This window comes from Hemibagrus wyckioides, linkage group LG06 (genome assembly GCF_019097595.1).
Source record: "Hemibagrus wyckioides isolate EC202008001 linkage group LG06, SWU_Hwy_1.0, whole genome shotgun sequence".
Taxonomy (NCBI): Eukaryota; Metazoa; Chordata; class Actinopteri; order Siluriformes; family Bagridae; genus Hemibagrus; species Hemibagrus wyckioides.
The window spans coordinates 44419123-44437319 of record NC_080715.1 but is presented as its reverse complement, the minus strand read 5'-3'; the positions used below and the strand labels follow the sequence as shown (position 1 = coordinate 44437319).

Genomic DNA, 18197 nt, shown 5'->3' with positions numbered 1-18197 from the left:
ATGATGCTGGCAGTGGGGGGACCATTGCGTGAGTTCTTTATCAGTCCAGGAGATGCAAGGATCATGGGTCTGGAACCAGGGAAATCCAAGGATGAACTGGTTAGCAGGTGATGACATGATGAACAGTGTGATTTCTTCTTCCGTATGAAAAAGGCAGATCTGTAGTGTTATGGGTGTCGTATGATGAGTTATAAGGCGATGTGATAGGTTGATTGTTTACCGCTGAGATCCTTAGTGGGAACCTCTGACTGGTAGTGGGAAGTTGTAGTTCCTGAACAAGTTGGTAGCCAGTCCTGTGTCAACTAGGGCTGGCACATTAGAATGACAATTACCATGGATAATCCGAACCAGCAATTGAAATCTTGGAGAAGAATGGGGAAGGCTCACCTGAGAGAGTTGTGTGGTTGTCTTTTCGGGGCAGAGCACACAACGCTGATCAGGTTGACCACAATTGGCAGCATTGGCGTTCTTCAGCAGATATGTGAGTTTGGCCTATCTGCATGGACTCAGAAGTTTCCAGACTGGGAAGATTAATATGGTAAATGCGCAAGGAGGTTGGTGGCAGATAAGCACGTAGTGTTGAGGCCCTCTCAAAATACCGCTTTGAGTTCCAGGTCATTCCAGCTGCTTTGTGTTGGCAGTGTACGAAAGTAGGGGCATAGTCTGCCGCAGTATCCCCACCTTGGGGGTTGCAGCAGTTGGAGGGAGATGTCCCATACGCCAGCAGGGTGTTCAAAAACATCCCGAATTAGCTGCATGAAATGTGAATATGAAGATTGTACCTGGGTGTCACTGTCCCACACCGCCATAGCCCAATCCAACACTCGTCTGGTAAGTAAAGTAAGGAGAAAAGCGCATTGAGTGGATTCCTTGCAGTAAGTATCTAGTTGGTGTGTGAAAAATCCTTCACATTGCTGTATGAACCCCATCAGTCTGCAGAGCCGTCAAACTTGTCCGGTGGCACCGTGTACATGGATTCATTACAAGATCCCATAGTGTTAATGAGGACTTGTTGGAGCTGGTTGTTGGTGCCCTGAAGTGCTGTGACCTGCTCTTGGTAAGCCGCGAGTGCTTGTCAATGCTGAGCTAGCAGGGCGTGGAGCAGAGATACGTCTGCTGGACCCATTGGTGGTGAAGTATTCTGTAACGAAGGATGAGCAGGATCCATGTGCAGAGAATGGATATTTATTAACCAAGCAAACAGAGCATAAATGGCAGGCAAAGGCAAAATGTGAGCAAACAAGCAGACAGTCAAAAACAGTCAGCAAGGCAAACAATTCAAAAGGGCAAATCCAATAAACCAAGTAAATTCAAAAACAGAAATGGCCCAGAAATGAGCATTTTATGGCCATTTTCAATTGGTCATCCTCAAAGTCCCCAGGTTATACACTGTGTATATTGATTCAGTTACTTTATTTGGAGAAAAGGTCTGGACCAGGTAAGCCTGGGCTCCATGGCCGACCTCTGTGTGCTAACTTGTCTCACTTGTCTCATGTTAATTGTAAACAAATGCTCATGGATTAGTTTTGGTCAGTAGCTACCACTGCTTGTGCTAGTTTGAAGCTGATATATAAACCAGACATAGAGCCATAAAAATTGTATATATAATGTTTATTCTATGCGTGCTAACACAGGATAATTGTACAAAAAAAATCGCATGATAAAAACTACAACACTTTCTTGATCATGTATGTTATATTTTCTTTTTGATATAGGGACCAAGTTCTTTATGAATATGCATTTTTTTAAAAATATTTTTAATTCTTTGTTTTAGATTATCATAAAAATAGGCGCACTTTAGGAGCATGACATCATGCACATAAAGCTGTCAGTCATTTTCTAAACTATAAAAGGACCAGAGCCGCTTGAGCCATAACTCATTTGACATTTAAAACGATTTGTATCGTCACCATTTTCCAGTAGTAACAGCAATAACAAGTTATTCTTTTAAATCCTGTAGAATTTTTTAAATGCTGTTTTAATGAATCAGTCTGATCACTGAGCATTTCTCCTGTCCAGAGAGATCTGTATCTCCTGCAGTTTATATCTTACTGTACGTGTGTTCTGCTGCTGTGGTTCTGCTAACAGTGTGTGGAAATCTGCTGGTCATCATCTCTGTTCTTCACTTCAAGCAGCTTCACACACCAACTAACATGCTTCTTCTCTCTCTGGCTGTGTCAGATTTCCTTGTCGGCGCTTTAATCATGCCTCCAGTGTTCATTTGGACAATGGAGTCCTGCTGGATTATGGGATCAAGTTTCTGCATATACACTATATTGCCAAAAGTATTCGCTCACCTGCCTTGACTCGCATATGAACTTAAGTGACATCCCATTCCTAATCCATAGGGTTCGATATGACGTCGGTCCACCCTTTGCAGCTATAACAGCTTCAACTCTTCTGGGAAGGCTGTCCACAAGGTTTAGGAGTGTGTTTATGGGAATTTTTGATCATTCTTCCAGAAGCGCATTTGTGAGGTCACACACTGATGTTGGATGAGAAGGCCTGGCTCTCAGTCTCCGCTCTAATTCATCCCAAAGGTGTTCTATCGGGTTGAGGTCAGGACTCTGTGCAGGCCAGTCAAGTTCCTCCACACCAGACTCTGTCATCCATGTCTTTATGGACCTTGCTTTGTGCACTGGTGCACAGTCATGTTGGAAGAGGAAGGGGCCAGCTCCAAACTGTTCCCACAAAGTTGGGAGCATGGAATTGTCCAAAATGTCTTGGTATGCTGAAGCATTCAGAGTTCCTTTCACTGGAACTAAGGGGCCAAGCCCAGCTCCTGAAAAACAACCTCACACCATAATCCCCCCTCCACCAAACTTTACACTTGGCACAATGCAGTCAGACAAGTACTGTTCTCCTGGCAACCACCAAACCCAGACTCGTCCATCAGATTGCCAGATGGAGAAGCGTGATTCGTCACTCCAGAGAACGTGTCTCCACTGCTCTAGAGTCCAGTGGCGGCGTGCTTTACACCACTGCATCCGACGCTTTGCATTGCACTTGGTGATGTATGGCTTGGATGCAGCTGCTCGGCCATGGAAACCCATTCCATGAAGCTCTCTGCGCACTGTTCTTGAGCTAATCTGAAGGCCACATGAAGTTTGGAGGTCTGTAGCGATTGATTCTGCAGAAAGTTGGCGACCTCTTCGCACTATGCACCTCAGCATCCGCTGACCCCGCTCCGTCAGTTTACGTGGCCTACCACTTCGTGGCTGAGTTGCTGTCGTTCCCAAACACTTCCACGTTCTTATAATACAGCTGACAGTTGACTGTGGAATATTTAGGAGCGAGGAAATTTCACGACTGGATTTGTTGCACAGGTGGCATCCTATCACAGTTCCACGCTGGAATTCACTGAGCTCCTGAGAGCGACCCATTCTTTCACAAATGTTTGTAAAAACAGTCTGCATGCCTAGGTGCTTGATTTTATACACCTGTGGCCATGGAAGTGATTGGAACACCTGATTCTGATTATTTGGATGGGTGAGCGAATACTTTTGGCAATATAGTGTATGTTTGGTCGACTGCTGGATTTCTCATGGCTTTATCCATATATAACGTTGTTCTGATCGCTTTTGATCGGTGTTTAGCTCTCTTTAACCCATTTCTTTACCTGAACAAAGTCTCTGTGAGAAAAATGTGTGTAGTAATATTTTGTAATTGGTGTATGGTGCTAGGGTATGACTTGGCACTCATATATGTCAATGGAAACTTAACAAGACCTGAAATGTGTCCTGGGGAATGTTTATTCATCCTGGATGAGGTTTTGTCCACAATTGATCTTGTAGTAACATTCATATTTCCACTTTCTGTCATAATCATATTGTATACTCAAGTTTTTGTGATTGCTAAGAAACATGCCACTGCTATCAGAGAGCTTAATAATCACACACGACCTAAAACACAGAAAATCACCTCACACTCCATGAAATCTGAGAGAAAAGCAGCTAAAGTCCTCGGCATTTTAGTGTCTGTGTTTCTGATGTGTTTACTTCCATGTTATATTTACTGTTTATTAGGTGATATTATCGAACTACAGGCAGAAACATTTCAGAAAGTCACAATCGTGTTTTGTCTTAATTCCACCATTAATCCAGTTATTTATGCTCTGTTTTACCCGTGGTTCAGGAGGTGTGTTAAATTAATTATAACTCTGCAAATATTCCAAACAGACTCTGCGTTAATCAATGTTCTTTCATAAAAGGCTTTTTTCACCTTTATTCCCTACACACACACACACACACACATACACACATCCAAAAGTTAAATTTTTAAGCATTTTTTTATTACAGCTTATATTCATAGCAGTTTAAGTGATAAGTAAAATGTTTGCAATATTTATATGAATTTTAGAGTTTGAGTATTTTCACACTCAAGCTGGACTCCACAAGTTTGTGTAAAATGTTATGCACCATTTCGGATAAAATCCATCAAAATGTTGTCTAGCTGTCCATCGGTTAGCATAGCCTTAGCTCGCTTACTACCAAATGGAATGTGACTGAACTGACAGAAGAGAAACGGTGGTAGAGTGATAGATGTACAGGTTTTTCATTTTTGTATAACTTTCTAGACTTTCTAACTTTATAGAAATTTCCTTATCTGAGGGAATTATGTGAATTCATCCACTAATCCTGTTATCTATGCCTTGTTTTATTTCTAGTTGCAGAAGTGCACAAAAATGATTTTATCTTGCAAAATACTGCACACTGATTGTTCTTTTGTGAATGTAGTATGAAAAAAACAACTGAATGAAGCACTAAACCCAACCTGGTTTATAAAATCAGGTTATAACAATATCCCACTAAAATAAATGGAAAAATGTATACTTTATTTCTTGCAGAAATGGTAATGCTTTATATTAAGGTTCACTAAACTACTATGATTTCAGAAAACATCCATATAAACAAGCAAATCTCTGAGCAAAATCAAACTTAATGTTAGCAACTTCCTGAAATTCGTGCTCCAGGTGAGGAATATGGAAAAAGCCTCAAGTCTAAATAAATAGCCAATTGAATTAATTAATTATTATTCCTTTATTAAAAAACATCAATTAATACAAGTGTTAGTTACTTTGTTACAGTCTTAGTTCTTTAAAGATCATACAAAATATAATCGTTTAAAAAAACGTTGCTGTTAATCATTACATAATAATCATTATAATCATTCGATCTTTCTGCATTTAAAATTTTTCCATTTCTACAAATTGCATTCATTAAAGAAAAGAAAGCAAATCAGTCATTGTCTAATATTAGAAGCATTCATTGTTGAACCAGTGTAAAGATGGTGCTCAATGAAAAAGAATCCTGCGGGGACAGCAGAGGTGGAGGGGCAGATGTACCCTGCTGCATAAGTCTTGTCAATGTATTTCTCCATGGTCTGGCTTTCTGGGTTGGATAGAGGGTATATCCAGCATTTAGGAGGCATGGCATTTGGCAGCAAGTTGATAGCACAGTCCCAAGACCAGTGAGGAGGAAACTTGGTGGCTTTTTCTATGCTAAAAAACGTTCATGCCCAAGCCTCAAAGCTTTCCACAGAAATAGTTAAACATAGATGGGTTACATGGTTGTGGAAGCATTGGTTAAGGCATTAGGTAGACCACTGGATAAGTTCTTTATTTGTCCATGAAATTACATTTTCTGGCATTTGGCAGATGCCCTTATCCAGAGTGACTTACAATTTATCTCATTTTATACAACTGAGCAATTGAGGGTTAAGGGCCTTGCTCAGGGACCCAGCAGTGGCAGCTTGGTGGACCTGGAATTTGAATTCACAACCTTCTGATCTGTAATCCAGCACCTTAACTACTAAGCTACCACATTCCACAAATTACTGGGTTGTGTAATTGGAGCCATGGGAACCCCAAGATGATTGAGTTGGTAGGGAAGGAAATAATATACAAAGAAAGTCGTTAAGTGTGAAAAAGTCAGACATGGAGGGATGGTTTGGCAGGTGATGTAGCCCCCCCCCCCCCAATGGGTTGGTTGTCTACAGCTGTGATGTGGACTGGAGTGCTGCATGGTAGTGTAGGTAGCCACAATTCTTCAACAAGCTGATGGTCGATTAGGTTAACTCCAGAGTCCACTAGGGCTACAAGAAAAGGAACTCATGATTATGTTGCAATTTGATAGGCACAGTCATACTGGTCATACTAGATATCCAGCCCACTTTATAATTCTGATACATGGGTTTCTTGGGACAGATGCCACAATGGTAACCTGACTTTCCACAGTAAAAACACAATTGGCAGCAACGTTGAAGTCCAAAGGAGAAAATATAGCTGCAAGCAGCAATGACGGGCCCTCGCACTATGGGCCATCACTACACGGTGCCATCGCCACCCAGGCGCACCAGACACAGTGGGCACAGTGGGTACATGCATTAAAAGGGGAAATATCAAAAGGACAAGAGTGACAATTTGGGTCTAATGAAAGTGATCACACCAAAGTCCACTGATGGCAACAAGAACACTAACTCTCCGTCTAAACTATATAAGGGCAAAAGTGACAGTTTGGGTGTAATGAAACAGATCATAGCAATGTCCAGTGATGTGAAAAGGGACAATGACTCTCCCTCTAAACTATATTTCTGTATCATTTTATATACAGAGAGAGAGAGTCACCCAGGAAAAAATGTCTACTTTTTCTTTTCTTGAAGTCTATATATACATTTTTTGGTTGACTCTGTATATATAAATTGTGAACATGAAGCCATATTTAAAAAAATTAAAATGAAGTGGAAAGATCCTCTAGTGGACATAGTCTAGTACTGCAGGAGTCAGGCCAAAACCATGTCCAGTCAATGGACTGATAAATGTAAAAATTTGTTGTGAGCCGTTTGAGCGTCACAAAATCATGAAACTAAGCAGAATCACTCACAACCAGGTGTTCTTTCTATGTACATTTTTTTGAAACATTAGGTCTTTCCACTGTTAAGATATAAGAACATTAATATTTTTCTATTATGTCCTCACAATAGCAACAACATTCACAATATCACAAATTCCTTCATAGTTTCACATCAGCCATGTCCTGACATTATTCTGACTGATTCTCAACCAAATCAGGTGAAAGGAAGAGAAAATATTAGAGATTTCTAAAAGTGACACACTTCCTGCTGCCAGTTGGTGGCGCTATGACTGACACTGACAGTAGTCATGGCCATGTGATCAGCTTTCTTCTCTTAACATAAACTTGAGGTTTGATGAACATCATACAATAGACACCAAAGTTATTAGCCACTTCCTGTTTCCTTTTATTCCTCATAAGTTTAAGGGCTCCTCACGGCTGAACCGTTTGAGATCAAAAATCCCTCATCAACTTTAGATCCTCAATGTCTTCATCATATTGATCCATCATATTGGACCATGTTTGGTCAAAATCATACAAATCCCCTAGGAGGAGTATATCAAATTCCATTGTGTGCGTTTTTCAAACATCCCAAAATAACTGACTTCCTGTTAAGCAGATCCCATGACAGGTGGATGAACGTCATTTACCTCAATGAGATCTATATGTTTACCAGCTTTCATGCATATATGTCCAAGGGAAGATGAGCTGAGCAGCTATATTTCTGACAAAGTTCCAGGGGGCGCTGTGACAGCCCTGTGCCACGCCCGGGGACCAGCCACACTGGACTTTCTCATAAACATTTACACTCTCTATGTGAAACATTTTGGAACATTAGGCCTTTCCACTCGTAAGATATGAGAAGATTCATTTTCTTCTATTATGTTCTCAGGTAAATCGTCGCCATAGTAACACGATTCAAGATATCAAAAATTCCTTCACAGTTTGACATCAGCCATGTCCTGACATTATTCTGACTGATTTTGAACCAAATCAGGTGAAAGTAAGGGAGAAAATATTACAGATTTCAAAAAGTGACACACTTCCTGCTGCCAGTTGGTGGCGCTATGACCGAGACTCAGTTGTCATATCAGTGTGATTAGCTTTCAATGCTTAACATAATCCTAAGGTTTCATGTAGATCACATAATGTACACAGAAGTTATTAGCCACTTCCTGTTTCGTTTTATTCGCCATAAGTTTAAGGGCTTCTCACGGCTGAACCGTTTGAGATATTTTGCATTATCAATGTCTTGAGATCATATTAGCCTGGGTTTGGTGGCGGTTGTATCAGTGTCTTGAGATCATATTAGCTTGGGTTTGGTGGTGGTTGTATCAATGTCTTGAGATCATATTAGCCTGGGTTTGGTGGCGGTTGTATCAATGTCTTGAGATCATATTAGCCTGGGTTTGGTGGCGGTTGTATCAGTGTCTTGAGATCATATTAGCCTGGGTTTGGTGGCGGTTGTATCAGTGTCTTGAGATCATATTAGCCTGGGTTTGGTGGCGGTTGTAATAATGTCTTGAGATCATATTAGCCTGGGTTTGGTGGCGGTTATAATAATGTCTTGAGATCATATTAGCCTGGGTTTGGTGGCGGTTGTATCAGTGTCTTGAGATCATATTAGCCTGGGTTTGGTGGCGGTTGTATCAGTGTCTTGAGATCATATTAGCCTGGGTTTGGTGGCGGTTGTATCAGTGTCTTGAGATCATATTAGCCTGGGTTTGGTGGCGGTTGTATCAGTGTCTTGAGATCATATTAGCCTGGGTTTGGTGGCGGTTGTATCAGTGTCTTGAGATCATATTAGCCTGGGTTTGGTGGCGGTTGTATCAATGTCTTGAGATCATATTAGCCTGGGTTTGGTGGCGGTTGTATCAATGTCTTGAGATCATATTAGCCTGGGTTTGGTGGCGGTTATAATAATGTCTTGAGATCATATTAGCCTGGGTTTGGTGGCGGTTGTATCAATGTCTTGAGATCATATTAGCCTGGGTTTGGTGGCGGTTATAATAATGTCTTGAGATCATATTAGCCTGGGTTTGGTGGCGGTTGTATCAGTGTCTTGAGATCATATTAGCCTGGGTTTGGTGGCGGTTATAATAATGTCTTGAGATCATATTAGCCTGGGTTTGGTGGCAGTTGTATCAATGTCTTGAGATCATATTAGCCTGGGTTTGGTGGCGGTTGTATCAGTGTCTTGAGATCATATTAGCCTGGGTTTGGTGGCGGTTGTATCAATGTCTTGAGATCATATTAGCCTGGGTTTGGTGGCGGTTGTATCAATGTCTTGAGATCATATTAGCCTGGGTTTGGTGGCGGTTGTATCAGTGTCTTGAGATCATATTAGCCTGGGTTTGGTGGCGGTTGTATCAATGTCTTGAGATCATATTAGCCTGGGTTTGGTGGCAGTTGTATCAATTCCCTAGGAGGAGTATTTCAAATTCCATTGGGTGCGTTTTGCAAACAACTCAAAATACCTCACTTCCTGTGGATTAGACTTAATGACATGCAGTGTGAAAATTGTTCAGTTCAATGAGATCTAAGTGTGTCCCAAGTTGTACATGGATGCGTGTAAGTGTGTATCAGCTATGCAGCAAGATTTTCCAGGGGGTGCTGTGACGGGTGTCTGCCACGCCCAGGGCTGAGCCACGGTGACGTCCTAATGGCCGCAGATTCCAACCTGTCTGCTGATTTTCAAGAGTTTTTGAGCATGTTAAGGGGTCCAAAATGCCCCGAAAGGTTGAAAAAATAAAAAAATAAATAAATATAAAATTCTAAAGAAAACAATAGGGCTTCCGCACCTACGGTGCAAGGCCTCTGGCCTCGCTCCTTCGGTGCTCGGGCCCTAACAAGCACCTCCTAACTGCATACGTTCGCCGCTTTACACCCGGGTGAAGTTAAACTCCTCTCCTCACAGAAATGGCCGTTTTATGGGCATTTTTAATTGGCCATTCTCAAAGTCCAAATTTCTGAAGATTTGGTACATTCCTGTCTTTGCTGTCATGTAAAATGCAACAAATCCATCAAAATGTCATAAAGCTGTTCATCAGTTAGCATAGCATTAGCTCACTCACTGGAAAACAGATTGTGACTGATCTGAAAGATGGAACCGAAAAAAGAAAAGGGAGCAGAGTAATAGATAAACAGTGTTTCAGTTGTTTCTATTTATGATAATCATACTGTGAGTTATGTGTATAGCAGTTTGCATGAAGTGACAGGGATACACTCATTATTGCATAATGATTTATTCTAAAAATGTGTTTTTGTCATCCTTTTCCACACATTCTCTATTTAGAATGCAGGTTTTCCCAGAAAAGCACTTTGTTTTGCCTTTTATTTGAGGCTTTATTACAGATTTGCACAATTATTATAATATACATACTCTTTTACCAGTGACTCATGACATCAACTGCATCATGCTGTCACTCAAACTCAGGAGGTGTGAACAATTTCTAAACTGTAAAAGTCCCGGGGTCGTAGTCATAAGACATTTGATTGTGACTTTTTACAGTTTGTTTTACATTAGTAGTATCCAGTCTGTGAGCTATTTCTTTAAACATTGTGTTTTCATGAACCTGACAGAGTTTAATCAGTCTGATCGCTGTGAGCATTTCTCCTGTCCAGAGAGATCTGTATCTCCTGCAGTTTATATCTTACTGTACGTGTGTTCAGCTGCTGTGGTTCTGCTAACAGTGTGTGGAAATCTGCTGGTCATCATCTCTGTTCTTCACTTCAAGCATCTTCACACACCAACCAACATGCTGGTGCTCTCTCTGGCTGTGTCAGATTTCTTCATTGGAGCTTTACTCATGCCATCTATGTTCATCTGGGCAATTGAGTCATGTTGGATGTTTGGTAGAGATTTCTGCACATGTGTGTGGTTGATTACTGGTTTTCTAACAAGTTTATCTATCTATAATGTCGCTCTCATCGCTGTAGATCAGCATTTTGCTCTTCCAAACCCTTTTCTTTACACAAAAACTATCTCTAGGAGGATTGTGTGCACTGTGGTTAATTGTAAGTGGTGTCTATTGTATAACGTAGCATTCCAGTATTTCAGTGGAACCTTCACAGGTTTTGTATTGTGTCCTGGGGAGTGTTTTTACTCCATGAATGAGGTTTGGTCTGTAATTGATCTTTTAGTAACATTTATATTTCCACTTTCTGTCATAATCATATTGTATACTCGAGTTTTTGTGATTGCTAAGAAACATGCCACTGCTATCAGAGAGCTTAATAATCACACACGGCCTAAAACACAGAAAATCACCTCACACTCCATGAAATCTGAGAGAAAAGCAGCTAAAGTAAAGCAGCTTTATTTACAGTTTATTAGGTGATGTTATTGAAATACAGTTAGAAACTATTCAGAAAGTCATGGCATATCTTAACTCCACCATTAATCCAGTTATTTATGCTCTGTTTTACCCGTGGTTTAGGAGGTGCATTAAATTAATTATAACTCTCCAAATATTTCAGACAGACTCAGCGTTAATAAATGTTCTGCCATGAAAAGCCTTTTTTTTTACCCTTTTTCCCTACACACACACATCGAAAATTTTAACTGAAGTAAAATACACAGTAGAATGTTTGTATTATTGACATGCATTTCAGAGTTTCTGAGTATTTGGTACAAACCTTTCTTTGTTTTAATTTATTGTGCACTCAAGCAGGACTCCACAAGTTTGTGTAAAATGTTATGAACCATTTTGCTTCAAATCCATCAAAATGTCATGTAAACACATGCCTTAGTAGAAGTGATTAAGAATGAGGAAAATCTGACTTTTTTTTTTTTTTTTTACAAACCAGTTAACATTGTCTGTATCACATATTTGCTTACATTTAAATAGTGATCAGAAATAGTGCAGAATCTTGAACAATAAATATTTAAGATATTGAACATTTACTTTCCGTGTTTTAAATTATATTTTTTTAATCAGAGTATAGCATCAAGTCAATTAATCTCCTGGGATATTGATCTGGTCAGTAGCAGAGAGGGTTGTTAATCAGTTTCTGGTGCACGAGATGGGCCACAATGAGATGGCCCCCAAAACAGGTATGTTTTTACAGGTGGAGGCCACTGACATTTTCTGACTGTTTTTCACTAGTTTTGCATTTGGTTTGGGTCAGTGTCACTACTGGTAGCATGAGGCGATACCTAGACCATACAGTGATTGCACAGGCAATCCAACTCCTCCAAGATGGCACAGGCATCGGGCCAGGGAGCATTTATTCTGGACGAGGGACCAGTGGGCCTCAGTGCTGTTCTCTGATGAAAGTCGATTCACGTTGAGCAGAAATGATGGCCACCAACGATGTTGGAGACGTCAAGGAGAGCGCTATGCATCAGCCACTGTTGTGGTGGTGTTACAGTCTGGGCAGGTGTGTCCACTCAATACAGAACTGCCCTACATCTTGTGAATGGTACAGTGACAAGCCAATACTACCTGAATAACATCATTAATCCAGTCATTGTGTCCCTGCATGAACAACACAGGCCTAATTTCATCTTCATGGACGACAATGCTCCAGCTCATTGAGGTCGCATCATTAGGGAACGGCTGCTGGAGGCTGGGGTACCTCAAATGGAGTGGCCTGCACTTTCTCCAGACCTGAATCCCATAGAAAACCTCTGGGATCAGCCGAGTCGCCATGTAGAGGCTCATCAAATATCCTTAACTTTTTGTGAGTAGTGTATGTTAAAAGCAGGAAAAATTGTTAAGCGTCAGGATTTGAGTGAGTTTGACAAGGGCCAAATTGTGATGGTAAATGATTGGATGAGAGCAAACTCTTGTGGGGTGTTCCCAGTCTGCAGTGGTCAGTATCTGTCAAAAGTGGTCCAAGCAAGAAACAGCAGTGAACTGGTGACAGGGTCATGGGCGGCCAAGGATCATTGATGCATTTAGCGAGCGAAGGCTGACCCGTGTGGTCCGATCCAACTGACGAGCTACTGTTGCTCAAATTGTTAATGCTGGTTCTGTTAGAAAGGTGTCAGAATACACAGTGCATCGCAGTTTATAGCATATGGGGCTACATAGCCGCAGACCAGTCAGGATGCCCATGCTGACCCCTGTGCATCGTCAAAAGTTCCAACAAAAGGCACATGAGCATCAGAACTGGACCACGGAGCAATGAAAGAAGGTGGCCTGGTTTGATGTATCACGTTTTCTTTTACATTAAGTGGATGGCAGGGTGAGTGTGCGTCACTTTTCTGGGGATTAGATTAGATTAGATTAGATTAGATTAGATTAGATTAGATTAGATTTGATTAGATTAGATTCAACTTTATTGTCATTGCACAGTTACAAGGCAACGAAATGCAGTTAGCATCTAACCAGAAGTGCAAGTTAGCAGTGCAATATGAACATATATACAGATATATATAAATAAAAGCTATATATAGATTGGATTTACAAATATATATATATATATATATATATATATATATATATATATATATATATATATATATATATATATATATATATACACTATATTGCCAAAAGTATTCGCTCACCTGCCTTGACTCGCATATGAACTTAAGTGACATCCCATTCCTAATCCATAGGGTTCAATATGAAGTCGGTCCACCCTTTGCAGCTATAACAGCTTCAACTCTTCTGGGAAGGCTGTCCACAAGGTTTAGGAGTGTGTTTATGGGAATTTTTGACCATTCTTCCAGAAGCGCATTTGTGAGGTCACACACTGATGTTGGACGAGAAGGTCTGGCTCTCAGTCTCCGCTCTAATTCATCCCAAAGGTGTTCTATCGGGTTGAGGTCAGGACTCTGTGCAGGCCAGTCAAGTTCCTCCACACCAGACTCTGTCATCCATGTCTTTATGGACCTTGCTTTGGTCACTGGTGCACAGTCATGTTGGAAGAGGAAGGGGCCAGCTCCAAACTGTTCCCACAAAGTTGGGAGCATGGAATTGTCCAAAATGTCTTGGTATGCTGAAGCATTCAGAGTTCCTTTCACTGGAACTAAGGGGCCAAGCCCAGCTCCTGAAAAACAACCCCACACCATAATCCCCCCTCCACCAAACTTTACACTTGGCACAATGCAGTCAGACAAGTACCGTTCTCCTGACAACCACCAAACCCAGACTCGTCCATCAGATTGCCAGATGGAGAAGCGCGATTCGTCACTCCAGAGAACGCGTCTCCACTGCTCTAGAGTCCAGTGGCGGCGTGCTTTACACCACTGCATCCGACGCTTTGCATTGCACTTGGTGATGTATGGCTTGGATGCAGCTGCTCGGCCATGGAAACCCATTCCATGAAGCTCTCTGCGCACTGTTCTTGAGCTAATCTGAAGGCCACATGAAGTTTGGAGGTCTGTAGCGATTGACTCTGCAGAAAGTTGGCGACCTCTTCGCACTATGCGCCTCAGCATCCGCTGACCCCGCTCCGTCAGTTTACGTGGCCTATCACTTCGTGGCTGAGTTGCTGTCGTTCCCAAACACTTCCACGTTCTTATAATACAGCTGACAGTTGACTGTGGAATATTTAGGAGCGAGGAAATTTCACGACTGGATTTGTTGCACAGGTGGCATCCTATCACAGTTCCACGCTGGAATTCACTGAGCTCCTGAGAGCGACCCATTCTTTCACAAATGTTTGTAAAAACAGTCTGCATGCCTAGGTGCTTGATTTTATACACCTGTGGCCATGGAAGTGATTGGAACACCTGATTCTGATTATTTGGATGGGTGAGCGAATACTTTTGGCAATATAGTGTATATAGATGAATTTACAGTGTATGCAATAGTATGAAATATACATATGAATAAATATGAATAATTTTACAGCTGGATGGATATGCAGGGAGTATACATATACACACACACACACACACATATATATACCAATATGAATATACATATATTAGTATATAGTCTATGTGCAGACTATACAGATAAATGTACAGAGAGTATTTACAGAGATATATTACATCACTGCATCACTACATCACTTTATCAGTATGTGGGGGGAAGTCACTGTCCCTGTAAGGAGGTTAGTGAAGTTTAATTCACTAAGGTAACCACTGTGGGATAAAAACTGTTCCTTAGCCTGCTGCTTTTGGCTTTTAGGCATCTGAACCTTTTTCCAGAGGGAAGGAGAGAAAACAGTTTATGTGCAGGGTGAGAGGAGTCCTTCACGATGCTGCAAGCCTTACGCAGACACCGCTTCTTATAGACGTCCTCAATGGCAGGGAGTGGGGTCCCAATGATGCGTTGGGCAGTTTTCACCACCCTTTGAATTGATTTATGGTCCGAGACAGAGCAGTTCCCGTACCAGACTGTAATACAGCTGGTTAGGATGCTCTCTACTGCACAACAGTAGAAATTATTCATTATGTCCGTAGAGAGGTGATTCTTCCTCAGTAATCTCAGGAAGAAGAGACGCTGGGATGCTTTCTTGAGCAGACTGGACCAGACTGCACCAGCATGCAGTATGGGAAGAAAGAAGAAAGAAAGCCGGCAGAGGCAATGTCATCCTGTGGGCAATGTTCTTCTGGGAAAACTTGGGTCCTGCCATCCATGTGGATGTTATTTTGGATTAAAGGATCTTAAAGGAGACTTAAAGGATCTGCTGCTAACATCTTGGTGCCAGATTTCACAGCACACTTTCAGGGATCTAGTGGAATCCATGCCTCAATGGGTCAGGGCTGTTTTGGCAGCAAAAGGGGGACCAACACAGTGTTAGGCAGGTGGTCATAATGTTATGCCAGATCAATGTGTGTGTGTGTGTGTGTGTGTGTGTGTATATATATATATATATATATATATATATATATATATACACACTATCAGTCAAAAGTTTGGACACATCTTCTAATTCCATGGTCTTTCCTGACCAAAATACACAATAATCTCATTTGAACAGTTGATATTGAGATATGTCTGCATCTATAATGTATAGATGTATGTATACATTATACATGTATAAGGAAGGTCTGCAACATCAAGTAGGATCCCTCTCACCTCTCCAATGGATTGTTTGCACCAGAACATTAGGGCCCGGTCTAGCAGATTTATACTGTACAGTTTGTTTCCTATATTATATCATGTACAATCTGCTGTCAGCATTAATTTGTGAATGTGTTACCTGTCATCTTGTCTAACATCCCATTTTGACATCAATTTTGGGGGAACTATGCTTTGTTCCTATTGATACTTCTGTTTGTGATATGAGAAATGACAATTAAGCCTACTTGACTGCTGTCTTGATTTATTCTGAAAAGGTGTTTTCACTCTTTTTCACAATTATTTATCCATAGTGCCGGTTTTCTTAACATAAGCTTTTTGTGTTGATATTTAGGTGAGGCTTTTTTACAAACCAGTTTCCTAAGCTTTTTTATTTTAGCACGGTAACAAATAAATCATACTGACTCTCAAACTCAAGGGGGCGTGATCAATTTCTAAACTATAAAAGCACCTGAGCTGCTTGACATATAAGCTCAGGTGACATTCTGTTTTTACAGTTTAAGGCTTTCTACAGTTATAGTTATAGTACAATGGTGAATTATTTAGTTAAACTCTGTAGACATTAGAGAAATGCTGTATTGATGAATCTGATGGAGTTTAATCAGTCTGATCGCTGTGAGCATTTCTCCTGTCCAGAGAGATCTGTATCTCCTGCAGTTTATATCTTACTGTACGTGTGTTCAGCTGCTGTGGTTCTGCTAACAGTGTGTGGAAATCTGCTGGTCATCATCTCTGTTCTTCACTTCAAGCAGCTTCACACACCAACCAACATGCTGGTGCTCTCTCTGGCTGTGACAGATTTCTTCATTGGGGCTTTACTCATGCCATCTATGTTCATCTGGACGATTGAGTCATGTTGGGTTTTTGGAAAACATTTCTGCATTGTTTTTTTGTTCATTAGTGGTGTCCTCATGAGCTTATCTATCTATAATATTGCTTTGATCTCTGTAGATCGGTATGTGGCTCTTTCAAACCCCTTTCTCTACACAGACACAGTCAGTAGCAGGAGGATGTGCATTGTGATTTATTCCAACTGTTCTGTGTGTCTGGTTTATGCCATAACAATCTTTTATTTAAACTTTATGGATTCTTTAATGTGTCCTGGAGAATGTAATTATTATCTGAATGAGGTTTGGTCTGTAATTGATCTTGTAAAAACCTTTATATTTCCACTTTCTGTCATAATCATATTGTATACTCGAGTGTTTGTGATTGCTAAGAAACATGCCACTGCTATCAGAGAGCTTAATAATCACACACGGCCTAAAACACAGAAAATCACCTCACACTCCATGAAATCTGAGAGAAAAGCAGCTAAAGTCTTTGGCATTTTAGTGTCTGTGTTTCTGGTGTGTTTACTTCCATATTTTATTTATAGTTTATTAGGTAATGTTATTGAAATACGGACAGAAACTATTCAGAAACTCATTATTGTGAGTTATCTTAATTCCACCATTAATCCATTTATTTATGCTCTGTTTTACCCGTGGTTCAGGAGGTGCATTAAATTAATCATAACTATGAGAATATTTCAAACAGACTCTGCATTAATCAGTGTTCTATCATGAACATATTTTCACTGCTTCTGATGATGTGCTGAAAAGCTTTTTAAAAGCACATAAAGTCATGGGAAAAAGAAAGTACACCTTCCATCAATTTTTTTTATTTATAACAGCATAAGTAACAATTGTGTTGTCTTCACCAATGGAATGTTGGGAGAAGATGTATGCATCAGTGAACCCCCCCAAAAAAATAACTCGGATGCCTAGACAATATCCTGCCTTGAATAACATTTTTAAAATTCAATTTAAAAGTCTTTTTAAAATAGTGAGTCAACCACAGTGGATCTTGCAAAAACGGACATCTGACATAGAAAACTAAAAGATCTGAGTAAACAAAAACAATACTGTGTGAATACTTATTTCTTGTTATTTACTGTATTACGTAGATCAGAATTTGATTTGTTAGAGAAGCTTGAAATAAGATTAATATAATAATAAAATACAGATGTACGTCATTATCTGGCTACAGTGAAAATGTATGAATGAGGGGAAATGAGCTACTACATTAACAGCAATAATAGCTCATTTACATACAATTCACTATATTTTCTGTAGCTTCTGAGTATTTTGATATGTCATACTTGGGGGAATTATTGAACAAAACATAAGGCACCTAAATGTAACTGCTGTTTCTGAAATTTGTATAATGCATAAGACTCAAACTGAGCATGAGTTTGCATAAACATTACCAAAAGCAAAGAATGATGAGAAAAAGTCATTGAACTGATATGAAATCATGGAATGTAACCTTGATGTGATCCAAGATATAGTGCATACAGAAGGAATACAATGTTCCT

At 40.4% G+C, this 18197-nt stretch overlaps 2 protein-coding genes across 2 annotated transcripts; both read left to right on the top strand.

Moving 5' to 3' along the window:
- On the top strand, positions 1 to 4257 carry LOC131353892 (trace amine-associated receptor 13c-like). The gene is made up of 3 exons (XM_058390971.1): positions 1 to 107; positions 1991 to 2256; positions 3516 to 4257. The coding sequence occupies exons 1-3, from the start codon at positions 1 to 3 to the stop codon at positions 4205 to 4207; spliced, it is 1065 nt and encodes a 354-aa protein (XP_058246954.1). The 3' UTR covers positions 4208 to 4257.
- A 12162-nt stretch (positions 4258 to 16419) lies between these two features.
- Positions 16420 to 17406, top strand: LOC131353862 (trace amine-associated receptor 13c-like). Its single transcript, XM_058390937.1, has one exon. It carries the CDS (start codon positions 16420 to 16422, stop codon positions 17404 to 17406), a length of 987 nt encoding a protein of 328 aa, XP_058246920.1.
- The last annotated feature ends 791 nt before the right edge of the window (positions 17407 to 18197 follow it).